General features: G+C 41.6%; 1 protein-coding gene across 3 annotated transcripts in view; it reads right to left on the bottom strand.

The window, feature by feature from the left end:
- ATL2 (atlastin GTPase 2) overlaps nucleotides 1–17,607 on the bottom strand; it is a 361,722-nt gene that overhangs the window by 41,445 nt on the left and 302,670 nt on the right. For all 3 annotated transcript variants that reach the window (XM_053711956.1, XM_053711958.1, XM_053711957.1), the window contains one exon: nucleotides 922–1,060. In XM_053711956.1, the coding sequence (XP_053567931.1) occupies nucleotides 922–1,060 (139 nt within the window). The remainder of the gene's footprint in view (nucleotides 1–921; nucleotides 1,061–17,607) is intronic.

Genomic DNA, 17,607 nt, shown 5'->3' with positions numbered 1-17,607 from the left:
GATTAACGGTATGTACAGTTAGCAGCTTTGGACGTCTTCAAAAAACTTTTTTTGCATGGGGAAAACTGACCTGGTTTCTCTAGTATTCACTAAATAGCAAATCAGCTCATGTTACTCTAGAAGACTTATAACATCAAGATAGATATGCCTGCCTGTAGAGACCCCAGCCCCTTAGAGGGCTGTGACATGAAGTAATGGACACTATACAAATGAAGTAAAAAAAAAGAAAAAGAAAAAAAAAAATCCCTTTAAAAGTATGAATACATATTGAAATGAGTTCTATAAAGTTTAATTTACTGCTTAGTGCTTTTTTATTACAACAATGAAACAGACTATTTTATATCCCTTTAAGATAGACTACTGTATCTTGTATTACTGTATCAGGCAATAAAATGCATTTTCTTTTTCAAGAAAGCTTCAACTACCGTATAGACTAAATCATTTGTGATTTAAACAGCGTTACTTGGATTATTTCTGCAACCAAAGATACTAGTGCCTATGTCAGTGGATTTATTCTTCACATTCCACAAGATAGTATTTTGTAATATTAATGTTTAATACTAAATTAAAAGGTCTCTTTGAATAGCCCATTATATAAATATGCATATGGATAGAACTGGTTAACCATTCCTTATTGGGCTGGTATTTTTGGGTACAGGAAGTAATGTAAAAATTCCAGTCTTCCTCCAAAAACATTAAAGGATACATATCAAACTATGTTATACATTAGATTATAGGTTTGAGCTGTAGTGTTTTTGTTTTTTTTCTATTGAAAATCAACATATCTTGACTAACCAGCTAATATAGAGGGGAGACCCCACTTCCATGTTAAATATTTAGCAGCATTATTGAGTGCTTCCAGTTTCATTCTTTTTCTTCACATTTTCTCCACTACCATCCACATTTAACCAAAAAAATTACCAGCTAATCGGCCATCGAAATCTCGATTGGTTGCAACTTTTAAACCTGGATGCGGCAAAAGAAAACAGCCGATGTTTGTAAAACAAGAGTGTATATGCTTCCGAACATTCTGCAATTCCTCATGCTGATTCTGCTTCACCTAGTGGACAAAAAACAGAATACATTTTAATGTTTTACTAATGGTAACAGGTAGTTGAATAGTCTAAATACTCCTAGCCCAACACAATGTTCTATACCAATATGAGAGCATGTAAAGAACAGAAAAAAACTAACATATATGCTTACCTGATAAATTCATTTCTTTCATGATGGTGAGAGTCCACACAAGCCCACTACTACAGGAGGCCAAAACACCCCACACAGTTTTAATCCATCCCACCTTCCCATGATTCCTTATTCTATACATTTCACCAAGGGAAAGGGGAAAATAAAAGTAGGAAAGAAAAAGCAGGGTAAAAGAAGTGCAAACTGGTACTGCAGCCAACTGTTATGGAAAAACAAGGGCGGGACTTGTGAACTATCGCCATTATGAAATAAATTAATTTATCAGGCAAGCATAAGGTTTTGTTCATAAGATGGTAAAAGCCACCCTATACCCAAGCTGTGAAGTCCATGAGACCCTTGCAGGGGACCTGAGAAATGGACAAACAAGGAAGAAGAATTTCTGAATTTGATAGTGGCTTAAGGATTTAATATCAAGGCCCTTACTACATCAAAGTTATGAAGTTATCTCTTCTAGTAGTTTTTGGCGTTGGACAGTGAGATGGGACTACAATTTCCTGATTGATGTGTTCAGAAGAAACCAGCTCAGGAACAAAATTGTAGTTTGCTCTTAAAACTGCTTTATCCTGAATAAAAATCAGGTAAGGAGAAACACAAAATAGAGCAAAATACTCAGATACTCTTCTGGCTGAAAAAACAATTTATGCTTACCTGATAAATTTATTTCTCTTGTAGTGTATCCAGTCCACGGATCATCCATTACTTGTGGGATATTCTCCTTCCCAACAGGAAGTTGCAAGAGGATCACCCACAGCAGAGCTGCTATATAGCTCCTCCCCTCACTGCCATATCCAGTCATTCGACCGAAACAAGCCGAGAAAAGGAGAAACCATAGGGTGCAGTGGTGACTGTAGTTTAATTAAAATTTAGACCTGCCTGAAAAGGACAGGGCGGGCCGTGGACTGGATACACTACAAGAGAAATAAATTTATCAGGTAAGCATAAATTATGTTTTCTCTTGTTAAGTGTATCCAGTCCACGGATCATCCATTACTTGTGGGATACCAATACCAAAGCTAAAGTACACGGATGATGGGAGGGACAAGGCAGGAACTTAAACGGAAGGAACCACTGCCTGTAGAACCTTTCTCCCAATAACAGCCTCCGAAGAAGCAAAAGTATCAAATTTGTAAAATTTGTAAAAAGTATGAAGGGAAGACCAAGTTGCAGCCTTGCAAATCTGTTCAACAGAGGCCTCATTTTTAAAGGCCCAGGTGGAAGCCACAGCTCTAGTAGAATGAGCTGTAATCCTTTCAGGAGGCTGCTGTCCAGCAGTCTCATAGGCTAAACGGATTATACTCCGAAGCCAAAAAGAAAGAGGTTGCCGAGGCCTTCTGACCTCTCCTCTGTCCAGAGTAAACAACAAACAGGTTAGATGTTTGGCGAAAATCTTTAGTAGCCTGTAAGTAAAACTTCAAGGCACGGACTACGTCTAGATTATGCAAAAGACGTTCCTTCTTTGAAGAAGGATTAGGACATAATGATGGAACAACAATCTCTTGATTGATATTCTTGTTAGAAACCACCTTAGGTAAAAACCCAGGTTTTGTACGCAGAACAACTTTATCTGAATGAAAGATCAGATGAGAATCACAATGTAAGGCAGATAACTCCGAGACTCTTCGAGCCGAGGAAATAGCCATCAGAAAAAGAACTTTCCATGAAAGAAGTTTGATATCAATAGAATGAAGGGGTTCAAACGGAACCCCTTGAAGAACTTTAAGAACCAAGTTTGAGCTCCATGGAGGAGCAACAGGTTTAAACACAGGCTTAATTCTAACTAAAGCCTGACAAAATGCCTGAACGTCTGGAACTTCTGCCAGACGCTTGTGTAAAAGAATAGACAGAGCAGAAATCTGTCCCTTTAAAGAACTAGCTGATAATTCTTTGTCCAAACCCTCTTGGAGGAAGGACAATATCCTAGGAATCCTAACCCTACTCCATGAGTAATTCTTGGATTCACACCAATGAAGATATTTACGCCATATCTTGTGGTAAATTTTCCTGGTGACAGGCTTTCGTGCCTGTATTAAGGTATCAATTACCGACTCTGAGAAGCCACGCTTTGATAGGATCAAGCGTTCAATCTCCATGCAGTCAGTCTCAGAGAAAGTAGAATCGGATGATTGAAAGGACCTTGTATTAGAAGGTCTTGTCTCAGAGGCAGAGTCCATGGTGGAAAGGATGACATGTCCACTAGGTCTGCATACCAGGACCTGCGTGGCCACGCAGGCGCTATCAATATCACCGATGCTCTTTCCTGTTTGATTTTGGCAACCAGACGAGGGAGCAGAGGAAACGGTGGAAACACATAAGCCAGGTTGAAGAACCAAGGCGCTGCTAGAGCATCTATCAGTGCCGCTTCTGGGTCCCAGGACCTGGATCCGTAACAAGGAAGCTTGGCGTTCTGGCGAGACGCCATGAGATCCAATTCTGGTTTGCCCCAACGGAGAACCAATTGAGCAAACACCTCCGGATGGAGTTCCCATTCCCCCGGATGAAAAGTCTGACGACTTAGAAAATCCGCCTCCCAGTTCTCTACACCTGGGATATGGATCGCTGACAGGTGGCAAGAGTGAGTCTCTGCCCAGCGAATTATCTTGGAGACTTCTGACATCGCTAAGGAACTCCTGGTTCCCCCTTGATGGTTGATGTAAGCCACAGTCGTGATGTTGTCCGACTGAAATCTAATGAACCTCAGTGTTGCTAGTTGAGGCCAAGCCAGAAGAGCATTGAATATTGCTCTTAACTCCAGAATATTTATTGGGAGGAGTTTCTCCTCCTGAGTCCATGAACCCTGAGCCTTCAGGGAGTTCCAGACTGCACCCCAACCTAGAAGGCTGGCATCTGTTGTTACAATTGTCCAATCTGATCTGCGAAAGGTCATACCCTTGGACAGATGGGCCCGAGATAACCACCAGAGAAGAGAATCTCTGGTTTCCTGATCCAGATTTAGTAGAGGGGACAAATCTGTGTAATCCCCATTCCACTGACTGAGCATGCATAATTGCAGCGGTCTGAGATGCAGGCGCGCGAATGGCACTATGTCCATCACCGCTACCAATAAGCCGATTACTTCCATGCATTGAGCCACCGTGGGGCGCGGAATGGAGTGAAGAACACGGCAAGCATTTAGAAGTTTTGATAACCTGGACTCCATCAGGTAAATTTTCATTTCTACAGAATCTATCAGAGTCCCTAGGAAGGAAACCCTTGTGAGAGGAGATAGAGAACTCTTTTCTTCGTTCACTTTCCACCCATGCGACCTCAGGAATGCCAGAACTATCTCTGTATGAGATTTGGCAATTTGAAAGCTTGACACCTGTATCAGGATATCGTCCAGGTAAGGAGCCACCGCTATGCCTCGCGGTCTTAGGACCGTCAGAAGTGAGCCCAGAACCTTTGTAAAAATTCTTGGGGCTGTAGCCAACCCGAATGGAAGAGCTACAAATTGGTAATGCCTGTCTAGAAAGGCAAACCTCAGGAACTGATGATGATTCTTGTGAATCGGAATGTGAAGGTAGGCATCCTTTAAGTCCACTGTGGTCATGTACTGACCCTCTTGGATTATGGGTAAAATGGTTCGAATAGTTTCCATCTTGAATGACGGAACTCTGAGGAATTTGTTTAGGATCTGTAAATCCAAAATTGGTCTGAAGGTTCCCTCTTTTTTGGGAACCACAAACAGATTTGAATAAAACCCCTGTCCTTGTTCCGTCCGCGGAACTGGATGGATCACTCCCATTACAAGGAGATCTTGTACGCAGCTTAGGAATGCCTCTTTCTTTATCTGGTTTGCAGATAATCTTGAAAGGTGAAATCTCCCTTGTGGAGGAGAAGCTTTAAAGTCCAGAAGATATCCCTGAGATATGATCTCCAACGCCCAGGGATCTTCACCCACGCCTGGGCGAAGAGAGAGAGACTGCCCCCTACTAGATCCGTTGTCGGATAGGGGGCCGCTCCTTCATGCTGTCTTAGAGGCAGCAGCAGGCTTTCTGGCCTGCTTGCCCTTGTTCCAGGACTGGCTAGGTTTCCAGGCCTGCTTGGATTGAGCAAAAGTTCCCTCTTGTTTTGAAGCAGAGGAAGTTGATGCTGCACCTGCCTTGAAATTTCGAAAGGTACGAAAATTAGACTGTTTGGCCTTTGATTTGGCCCTGTCCTGAGGAAGGGTATGACCCTTACCTCCAGTAATGTCAGCAATAATTTCTTTCAAACCAGGCCCGAATAAGGTCTTCCCCTTGAAAGGAATGTTGAGTAATTTAGACTTTGAAGTCACATCAGCTGACCAGGATTTGAGCCATAGCGCCCTACGCGCCTGGATGGCGAATCCGGAATTCTTAGCCGTTAGTTTAGTCAAATGAACAATGGCATCAGAAACAAATGAGTTAGCTAGCTTAAGAGTTCTAAGCTTGTCAACAATTTCAGTCAATGGAGCTGTATGGATGGCCTCTTCCAGGGCCTCAAACCAGAATGCCGCCGCAGCAGTGACAGGCGCAATGCATGCAAGGGGCTGTAAAATAAAACCTTGTTGAATAAACATTTTCTTAAGGTAACCCTCTAATTTTTTATCCATTGGATCTGAAAAAGCACAACTGTCCTCAACCGGGATAGTGGTACGCTTTGCTAAAGTAGAAACTGCTCCCTCCACCTTAGGGACAGTCTGCCATAAGTCCCGTGTAGTGGCATCTATTGGAAACATTTTTCTAAATATAAGAGGTGGGGAAAAGGGCACACCGGGCCTATCCCACTCCTTACTAATAATTTCTGTAAGCCTTTTAGGTATTGGAAAAACATCAGTACCCACCGGCACTGCATAGTATTTATCCAGCCTACACAATTTCTCTGGCACTGCAATTGTGTCACAGTCATTCAGAGCAGCTAATACCTCCCCAAGCAATACACGGAGGTTCTCAAGCTTAAATTTAAAATTGGAAATCTCTGAATCAGGTCTCCCCGATTCAGACGTCACCCACAGACTGAAGCTCTCCGTCCTCAGGTTCTGCATATTGTGACGCAGTATCAGACATGGCTCTTACAGCATCTACGCGCTCTGTATCTCGTCTAACCCCAGAGCTATCGCGCTTGCCTCTCAGTTCAGGCAATCTGGATAATACCCCTGACAGGGTATTATTCATGATTGCAGCCATGTCCTGCAAAGTAATCGCTATGGGCGTCCCTGATGTACTTGGCGCCATATTAGCGTGCGTCCCTTGAGCGGGAGGCGAAGGGTCCGACACGTGGGGAGAGTTAGTCGGCATAACTTCCCCCTCGACAGACCCCTCTGGTGACAATTCTTTTATAGATAAAGACTGATCTTTACTGTTTAAGGTGAAATCAATACATTTAGTACACATTCTCTTATGGGGCTCCACCATGGCTTTTAAAAATAAAAAACAAGTATCCTCTGTTTCAGACATGTTTGTACAGACTAGCAATGAGACTAGCAAGCTTGGAAAACACTTTAAAGCAAGTTAACAAGCAATATAAAAAACGTTACTGTGCCTTTAAGAGAAACAAATTTTGACAACATTTGAAATAACAGTGAAAAAAGGCAGTTACACTAACAAATTTTTTACAGTGTATGTAACAAGTCAGCAGAGCATTGCACCCACTTGCAAATGGATGATTAACCCCTTAATAACAAAAACAGAATAATAAATGACAAAAACGTTTTTTAAACAGTCACAACAACTGCCACAGTCTACTGTGATTGTTACCCTCCTCAAACACGACTTTGAAGCCTTTTGAGCCCTTCAAAGATGTCCTGTATCATGCAGAGGGAAGCTGAATGTCTGTCAGTATTTTTATCTGCACAGAAAAGCACTAAAATAGGCCCTTCCCACTCATATTGCAACAGTGGAAAGCTTCAGGAAACTGTTTCTAGGCAAAAATCAAGCCAGCCATGTGGAAAAAAACTAGGCCCCAATAAGTTTTATCACCAAACATATATAAAACGATTAACATGCCAGCAAACGTTTTATATTACACTTTTATAAGAGTATGTATCTCTGTTAATAAGCCTGATACCAGTCGCTATCACTGCATTTAAGGCTTAACTTACATTAATCCGGTATCAGCAGCATTTTTCTAGCAAATTCCATCCCTAGAAATATATTAACTGCACATACCTTATTGCAGGAAAACCTGCACGTCATTCCCCCTCTGAAGTTACCTCACTCCTCAGAATATGTGAGAACGGCAGTGGATCTTGGTTACTTCTGCTAAGATCATAGAAATCACAGGCAGATTCTTCTTCTAATGCTGCCTGAGATGAAACAGTATACTCCGGTACCATTTAAAAATAACAAACTTTTGATTGAAGTTAAAATCTAACTATAATACACCACTCTCCTCTTACTACGTCCATCTTTGTTGAGAGTTGCAAGAGAATTACTGGATATGGCAGTGAGGGGAGGAGCTATATAGCAGCTCTGCTGTGGGTGATCCTCTTGCAACTTCCTGTTGGGAAGGAGAATATCCCACAAGTAATGGATGATCCGTGGACTGGATACACTTAACAAGAGAAAATAGCTAAGAGAAAGAGAACTTTTCAAAACAACAGTTGAATGTCCAGACCATGCATAGGTTCAAACAGCTGAACCTAAAGAATTCTCAAAACCAAGTTAAAAGGCCATAATACCCAAATGTTTAAACACTTGAAAGTGATGCAGCATAGCTGTAAAAAGCCGACTAGAAAATATCACCTTAACATCTCTATGTAAAAAAGAAAGATATTTTACCTCAAAAGTTCCTCAGTAGCCACATCCCATTGTAAAGGATTTCTAAGCAGCATATTAGTGTGTCTGTCCTAGGACAGCTGAAAGGATGAGCCTCATGCACTCTCATATTTCCTATTCAGATTAGGGAAGTTTACAATGAAATCTCATGAGAGTTAAGTCAAATCTCATGAGATCACAGTAAAAGAGTTCATGACCTCAGCACTGCTGATGCTGATTGGCTGCTGTTCATTTCTTCATTTTTTTTTTTTTACCTGCAGCTGGGAGCAGCTGAATTATAACTTTTTACACAGAACTTACTCTGCTGAGCTGAGGAGATTGTGAGGTAAAATATCTTCCTTTTTTACACAGAGATGCTCAAGTGATAACTTTCCTGTCAGCTTTTTACAGTTATACTGCATCAGTTTCAAGTGAGTTAGCATATGAGTATTATGTCCCTTTAAGGTTCCACAAAGGAGAAGCAGTCCTAATAACCAGTAGTATCATGCCCAAAGGTTAAACAAATGCTTGTATTTCAGGAAATTGAAAAATCTTCTTGTGATACAAGACCGAAGAAGCAGACCTTTAAGGGAACTGGCTAATAAACCCTTATCCAGACAATCTGACAAAATTGTCGAAATTTGAGTTATTCTAAAAGAGTTTTAATTGAAAAGATTTTTATTGTATTTTTCTTCTTAATTACATAACAAAGTAAATGCAAATGTTACATCAACATAACTTGAAACACATTGAGGTATATCTTGGCAGGTCAGCATGTCATATAAACATCAATATATTTTACCGTACATTTCAGGTCACATTATAAACCAATATTCATTAAGCAATAAATACTCTCAGAAACCTAAGTTGTTAACTAACAACTCTGGCTTCAGAAAACATAATCCATGGTTCCCAGACAGAAACAAACTGTTCTTCAGTGTCAAGCATGTTAGCTGCATTATTACTCATTTGGTAGTAGTAACCAATTTTATTTAGAATAATCTGAAAGTTAGGGATCTCAACTTTCCAAAACTGGGCTATTGTTAATCTTACTATAGTAAAGATGGTAAAAAAACTTGTTTCGTGCCCTGTTAAACCCTGGAATAGGCTCATGCAGAAGGGCTTGAGAGGCCGACACTCTTAAAGTGTGCCCAAAAATGTTGCCCAAGAGACTGAAGGTTTGTGACCAGATATTTGCTACCCGTGGGCAGTCCCACCACATGTGTGAATAAGTACCTAACTCATCATACCCTCTTAGACATTTTCTATTACCTATCTCCAATTTATGTAATCTCGAGGGGTGAAAATACCAACGAAAAGCAGTCTTCATGTAATTTTCTTTTAAATGAGCGCATATGGAAAAGGAGGGTCCCCTAAACAAAACATCATTCCATTTTTCTAAAGACCAAGTAAATTGAAATTCTTCTTCCCACTTTTGCATAAAAGGAAGCTTATGAGTCTTTGGTGGAGAGTTAAAAATGGCATACAGTCCAGTAATGGTCCCTCTCATTCTCTGTCCAGCTAAGCAAATTTGTTCTAAGTATGTGGTGCTCCCTTTGTATGAGTTACCTATCACCTCGCAAACTCTTGCCTTCAACTAAAGATATTGATACCAACTGGGTTTATCCTGTTCATTAAGGCTAGCATATGTGTTAAAGTCCATAAAGTTCTGTCCCCTTAAAGTGTCAGCAATTCTGTACAGCCCCCTATTGGCCCACTTATTCTGAAGCCCCACGTCAAGTGTAGTAGATAGCGTTATTAATGGCATTGCCTTAGAAGTATCTGAGATTAGCTTAAATTTAGTAGACAAAGAGTCCCATAGCGAGACGGAGTGTGCTACTGCTGCAAAAGTTTTCCATATATTAGGCCTATGGGTTCTATTAGTCCATAAAAGTTTATAAATTGGCTCCACCCCAACCATATCTGACTCCAGTTGTACCCACTGAATATTATCAATCTTGTTATGCCATAACGCAGTCTGAGCCACATGAGCCGCATGGTAATATGCTAGAAAATCTGGCAATCCCATCCCTCCCCCTCTTCTACTTCTGCAGAGAGTTTGTCTATTAGTTCTTGCTCTTTTACCTTGCCAAATAAACGAAATTACATACTTCTTGAGTTGTGTGAGTGTTTTGGATGGCACAGAGACTGGTAAGCATCTAAATAGGTATAATATTTTTGGGAGAATTGTCATTTTAATTCCAATTATTCTGCCATATAGCGAAATTTTCAACTTTTTCCATTTCTGTAGTAGGTTTTTAATCTGTGATATCAAAGGCGTGTAGTTTAATTGATACAGATCTTCAGTCCTATTTGTAAGTATCACTCCTAAATATCTCATTCCCTTCTCAGCCCATGAGAAAGAGAAATTCATCTCCATGAGTTTTTTTAGTGTGTGCTGGTAGATTTACACTAATAGCCTCACACTTATCATTGTTGATTTTATAACCTGATATTGCTGCAAACTTATCTATAGTGGAATACAGTACTGGAAGGGAAATAAGTGGCTTTGTAATCGAAAGAATAATGTCATCTGCAAAAAGACTGATTTTATATTCTTTTGCCTTTATATGTATGCCTGTAATATCTACATTTCGCCTGATGCTGGCTGCTAAAGGTTCGATACACAGGGCAAATAGAAGCGGGGAGAGAGGGCATCCCTGTCTATTACCATTTGCAATTTCAATGGGTCCTGACTTATACCCCGCAATTTTAACAAATGCTGAAGGATGAGAGTATATCGTGGTGATCGCTTTTCTAAAGTTTCCCGTTATGCCAAATGCATCTAATACCTTATCGAGGTAGTCCCAGTAAATACGGTTGAATGCCTTCTCTGCGTCCAAGGAAAGGAACAGAGAAGGCATCCCTTTAACCGACGCAAGATTAATCAAATCAATCACCTTTCTCACATTATCTGGGGCCTCCCTGTTCGCTATGAACCCCACCTGATCCGGATGGACTAGTTTAGGCATTAGTTTGTTGAGTCTGGTGGCTAAAATTTTAGAGAAAATCTTTATGTCTTGGTTAATTAACGATATAGGCCGATAATTTTTGCAGTGTTGCTTGTTTTTGCCCGGCTTCGGAATTACTGAAATTCGAGCTAGTAAGAATTCTTTCGGGATATATCCCCCTTTTAACATATGGTTAAAGGTGTTCACTAATAAGGGGCCTAATTCATCTAGAAATGTCTTATAAAAAATACCAGTGTATCCATCCGGACCAGGTGCTTTATTGATTTTTAGGTGTTTGATTGTTTGTCTAATTTCAGCTAATGTGATAGGTGCATTTAGCCCATCTACATCATCTGCGTCAAGCTTAGGCATATCGTCATGGCCCAAAAATTCCTGGTAGTTTTCAAATTGTCGGGGATTCCTGTCTCCCCGAGGGAGTGCATATAATGATTGGTAATATGATGCAAAGGTATCTGCTATAATTTGAGGATGGTTAGTGGTAGAACCATCTGGCTTCTGCAACTGAGGGACCGTTGTGAGCCTTGTCATATCTTTCAGCCTACAAGCTAACATTCTGTCAGGCTTATTAGCGTGGATGAAATATTGTGTATCAATAAGTTTTAAGGATCTAGATGCTTCCTGAGATAACAATTTATCCAGTTCCTCCCTTTTACTATTTAGCCTTTTAAGTGTATTTGCGCTCTGAGTGGTGCAGTGAAGATTGTGTAATTGCTTAATTTCTTCCTTTAGCCTCTCACCATAAGCATGTGCCGCTTTTAATTTGGAGCTAGATTCTCTAATTAATATGCCTCTTGTAAAGGCCTTAAGCGCCCCCCACACATATGAGGGATTTTCTACTGACTGTTGATTAGAGCCAATAAAAACTCCGATTTCCCTTCTCAAAAACTCTAAGAACAATTTATCTTTGAATAGGGTAGGGTTCAAATGCCAACTCTTGTTTCTAAGCGGGTCTATTAAGCCTGAAAGTGTCGTCAAAACTACATTATGGTCTGACCAGGTGCTAACTATTATGTCTGATTTCATAATTAATGGTGCCAATATTTGGCTCACAAGAATATGGTCAATTCGTGAATAAACCTTATGGGCTGAGGAATAAAAGGTATAATCCCTATTTCCATTTTGAACTCTCCAGCTATCTAATAGGTTGTGATCTAACAAAAAATCATATAGTACTTTTCTAAATTTCTGTGTTTGAGAAGCTGACCTCGTCCCTGATCTGTCCATTTCGGGGTCTACCACCGTGTTAAATCTCCCCCAATGATTAGCCTGTACTGTTTCCAGTACGTTAGTAACTTACTGAGTTTAGCCAAGAAAGGGGCCCGAGATTCATTAGGGGCATAGATATTACCTATTACCACTGGGGTGTCATGAATTTTACCTCTGACAATTATGTATCTACCCTGTGTATCTATAAAAGACTCTTCTTCCTGGAAATTGATACTATTGTGAATAAGAATAGAGACACCACACTTTTTCTTACCACAAGTGGCGTGATACTGTAATGAATATGCTCTGTCCCAATATTTAGGGGTTGCTGTCTTGGTGAAATGTGTCTCCTGCATGAAAATAATGTGTGCCCCAAGGGATCTATACATGCTAATGGCTTTGCGTCTTTTTACATTGGAATGAAGACCTTTAACATTATGCGTAAGCACCTTAAGTGACATATGTGTAACGATTAATATCTGCTTTCAACATGTGTACATTGCTATACATTTCTTTTAATAACCATAGTGCACCTCTCCCTAACAAGAGACGTGAACCTGCATACAATAAACAAGATAAGGATTGGACCCTAAACACATTCTGATACATTCGGTACCTGAAAACCAACGACTTAGAAGACCTTGACCTGCCGAGGAAAAGACAATAAACATTGCCAACAGTAACATAAAACTGTAGAACTGAATATACAAACAACATTATTTGTACCCCGACATCCGGGTTTGAGAACATAACAAAATGATAACAAAAAACAACCAGGAAAAAACCTGTAAGAAAACTGTTAGCGGACTCAGTGGGAAGGGAAAGGGGAAAGGAAAGACAAGGGGAAAGGTCCAGCAAGAGGGTTATCATGAAAAGAAGTCCGCCAGGAACTCCAAGCTGAACCAGTGAACTGAATGAAGAATAATGACATTAGCCACTCTTTATTGGTTTCTCCACTCATGTTGAATTAGAGTTGAAGTATCAAAAATGGATATCAAAAGTGTCCCCAACTGCTCTCCTCAAGTAGGACTCTCCTGATTTCTACTAGGCCGAGCATTTTTGCTGTTCTTGCCCACAGAAGTCCATTCTTTCGTAATCGCTTTACGTTGAGGCTTTGGGGAAGAGGACTCTGCTTCGTTTATTTTCTCTAGCTTTAGTTTCTCCAAAATGCTTTGTCCCTCTGAAAGAGATGAGCAAGAGTATGATGACTTCTCATACATGAAAATAAGCTTGAATGGGAAACCAACGATATTTGATCTGTGCCTTGATTTACACTGAAACCACTGGTTTGAGCTCTCTTCTCCTCCTGAGGGTAGTTGGCGAAAGATCTGTGAAAAGCTGCAAGGCATGACCTTCAAAAGTTATTCTAGGAACATTGCGTACTGCTTGCATGATTTGGTCCTTGATATGATAATAGTGTAACTTGGTGATCACATCTCTTGCTGTCGCTGTTGTGGGTGGTCTGGCCAGTGCTCTGTCCATCAGAAACAATGAAGGATCTGTATCCGGTACTAATTGTTGAAATATTTTTAGCAATGTATCCGGTAAGTTGTTGTATGATTCTGGCAGGTTTCGAATTCTAATATTGGATCTTCTGGATCTGTTCTCCAGATCCTCTAATGCATCCTCCAACTTCTGTATTTGCTCCTGCTGTGTTTGTAAAGTGTTTTGCAAAAACAAAATTTATGCTTACCTGATAAATTCCTTTCTCCTGTAGTGTGGTCAGTCCACGGGTCATCATTACTTCTGGGATATTAACTCCTCCCCAACAGGAAGTGCAAGAGGATTCACCCAGCAGAGCTGCCATATAGCTCCTCCCCTCTACGTCACCTCCAGTCATTCGACCAAGGACCAACGAGAAAGGAGAAGCCAAAGGGTGTAGTGGTGACTGGAGTATAATTCAAATTTTTTTTACCTGCCATAAAAAACAGGGCGGGCCGTGGACTGACCACACTACAGGAGAAAGGAATTTATCAGGTAAGCATAAATTTTGTTTTCTCCTGTTAAGTGTGGTCAGTCCACGGGTCATCATTACTTCTGGGATACCAATACCAAAGCTAAAGTACACGGATGACGGGAGGGACAGGCAGGCTCTTTATACGGAAGGAACCACTGCCTGAAGAACCTTTCTCCCAAAAACAGCCTCCGAAGAAGCAAAAGTGTCAAATTTGTAAAATTTGGAAAAAGTATGAAGAGAAGACCAAGTTGCAGCCTTGCAAATCTGTTCAACAGAAGCCTCATTCTTAAAGGCCCAAGTGGAAGCCACAGCTCTAGTAGAATGTGCTGTAATTCTTTCAGGAGGCTGCTGTCCAGCAGTCTCATAGGCTAACCGTATTATGCTACGAAGCCAAAAAGAGAGAGAGGTAGCCGAAGCTTTTTTACCTCTCCTCTGACCAGAATAAACGACAAACAGGGAAGACGTTTGTCGAAAATCCTTAGTTGCCTGTAGATAAAATTTGAGGGCACGGACTACATCTAGATTGTGTAGCAGACGTTCCTTCTTCGAAGAAGGATTAGGACACAAAGATGGAACCACAATCTCTTGATTGATATTCCTGTTAGTGACCACCTTAGGTAGGAACCCAGGTTTAGTACGCAGAACTACCTTGTCTGAATGAAAAATCAGATAAGGAGAATCACAATGTAAGGCAGATAACTCAGAGACTCTTCGAGCCGAGGAAATCGCCATTAAAAACAAAACTTTCCAAGATAACAGCTTGATATCAATGGAATGAAGGGGTTCAAACGGAACACCCTGTAAAACATTAAGAACTAAGTTCAAACTCCATGGTGGAGCAACAGTTTTAAACACAGGCTTGATCCTAGCTAAAGCCTGACAAAAAGCTTGAACGTCCGGAACTTCTGACAGACGTTTGTGTAAAAGAATGGACAGAGCTGAAATCTGTCCCTTTAAGGAACTAGTGGATAAACCCTTTTCTAAGCCTTCTTGTAGAAAAGACAATATCCTCGGAATCCTAACCTTACTCCATGAGTAACTCTTGGATTCGCACCAATATAAGTATTTGCGCCATATCTTATGGTAAATCTTTCTGGTAACAGGCTTCCTAGCCTGTATTAAGGTATCAATAACTGACTCAGAAAAACCACGTTTTGATAAAATCAAGCGTTCAATTTCCAAGCAGTCAGCTTCAGAGAAATAAGATTTTGATGTTTGAAGGGACCCTGGATCAGAAGGTCCTGTTTCAGAGGTAGAGACCAAGGTGGACAGGATGACATGTCCACTAGATCTGCATACCAAGTCCTGCGTGGCCATGCAGGCGCTATTAGAATCACTGATGCTCTCTCCTGTTTGATTCTGGCAATCAATCGAGGAAGCATCGGGAAGGGTGGAAACACATAAGCCATCCCGAAGGTCCAAGGTGCTGTCAAAGCATCTATCAGAACCGCTCCCGGATCCCTGGATCTGGACCCGTAACGAGGAAGCTTGGCGTTCTGTCGAGACGCCATGAGATCTATCTCTGGTTTGCCCCAACGTCGAAGTATTTGGGCAAAGACCTCCGGATGAAGTTCCCACTCCCCCGGATGAAAAGTCTGACGACTTAAGAAATCCGCCTCCCAGTTCTCCACTCCCGGGATGTGGATTGCTGACAGGTGGCAAGAGTGAGACTCTGCCCAGCGAATTATCTTTGATACTTCCATCATTGCTAGGGAGCTTCTTGTCCCTCCCTGATGGTTGATGTAAGCTACAGTCGTGATGTTGTCCGACTGAAACCTGATGAACCCCCGAGTTGTTAACTGGGGCCAAGCCAGAAGGGCATTGAGAACTGCTCTCAATTCCAGAATGTTTATTGGTAGGAGACTCTCCTCCTGATTCCATTGTCCCTGAGCCTTCAGAGAATTCCAGACAGCGCCCCAACCTAGTAGGCTGGCGTCTGTTGTTACAATTGTCCAGTCCGGCCTGCTGAATGGCATCCCCCTGGACAGATGTGGCCGAGAAAGCCACCATAGAAGAGAATTTCTGGTCTCTTGATCCAGATTCAGAGTAGGGGACAAGTCTGAGTAATCCCCATTCCACTGACTTAGCATGCACAATTGCAGCGGTCTGAGATGTAGGCGTGCAAAGGGTACTATGTCCATTGCCGCTACCATTAAGCCGATCACTTCCATGCATTGAGCTACTGACGGGTGTTGAATGGAATGAAGGACACGGCATGCATTTTGAAGCTTTGTTAACCTGTCTTCTGTCAGGTAAATCTTCATTTCTACAGAATCTATAAGAGTCCCCAAGAAGGGAACTCTTGTGAGTGGAAAGAGAGAACTCTTCTTTTCGTTCACCTTCCATCCATGCGACCTTAGAAATGCCAGTACTAACTCTGTATGAGACTTGGCAGTTTGAAAGCTTGAAGCTTGTATCAGAATGTCGTCTAGGTACGGAGCTACCGAAATTCCTCGCGGTCTTAGTACCGCCAGAAGAGCACCCAGAACCTTTGTGAAGATTCTTGGAGCCGTAGCCAATCCGAATGGAAGAGCTACAAACTGGTAATGCCTGTCTAGAAAGGCAAACCTTAGATAGCGGTAATGATCTTTGTGAATCGGTATGTGAAGGTAAGCATCCTTTAAATCCACTGTGGTCATGTACTGACCCTTTTGGATCATGGGTAAAATTGTCCGAATAGTTTCCATTTTGAACGATGGAACTCTTAGGAATTTGTTTAGGATCTTTAAATCCAAGATTGGCCTGAAAGTTCCCTCTTTTTTGGGAACCACAAACAGATTTGAGTAAAACCCTTGTCCTTGTTCCGACCGCGGAACCGGATGGATCACTCCCATTAATAAAAGATCTTGTACGCAGCGTAGAAACGCCTCTTTCTTTATTTGGTTTGTTGACAACCTTGACAGATGAAATCTCCCTCTTGGGGGAGAGGATTTGAAGTCCAGAAGGTATCCCTGAGATATGATCTCTAACGCCCAGGGATCTTGGACATCTCTTGCCCAAGCCTGGGCGAAGAGAGAAAGTCTGCCCCCCACTAGATCCGTTCCCGGATCGGGGGCCCTCAATTCATGCTGTCTTAGGGGCAGCAGCAGGTTTCCTGGCCTGCTTGCCCTTGTTCCAGGACTGGTTAGGTCTCCAGCCTTGTCTGTAGCGAGCAACAGCTCCTTCCTGTTTTGGTGCAGAGGAAGTTGATGCTGCTCCTGCTTTGAAATTACGAAAGGAACGAAAATTAGACTGTCTAGCCTTAGGTTTGGCTCTGTCTTGAGGCAGGGCATGGCCTTTACCTCCTGTAATGTCAGCGATAATTTCTTTCAACCCGGGCCCGAATAAGGTCTGCCCTTTGAAAGGTATATTAAGCAATTTAGATTTAGAAGTAACGTCAGCTGACCAGGATATTAGCCACAGTGCTCTGCGCGCCTGAATGGCGAATCCGGAATTCTTAGCCGTAAGTTTAGTTAAATGTACTACGGCATCCGAAATAAATGAGTTAGCTAACTTAAGGGCTTTAAGCTTGTGTGTAATCTCATCTAATGGAGCTGATTCAAGTGTCTCTTCC

This window comes from Bombina bombina, chromosome 4, assembly GCF_027579735.1.
Source record: "Bombina bombina isolate aBomBom1 chromosome 4, aBomBom1.pri, whole genome shotgun sequence".
In the NCBI taxonomy this organism is placed as follows: Eukaryota; Metazoa; Chordata; class Amphibia; order Anura; family Bombinatoridae; genus Bombina; species Bombina bombina.
Note: the sequence above shows the minus strand (reverse complement) of the source record. Positions and strands in the feature narration are given on the sequence as shown.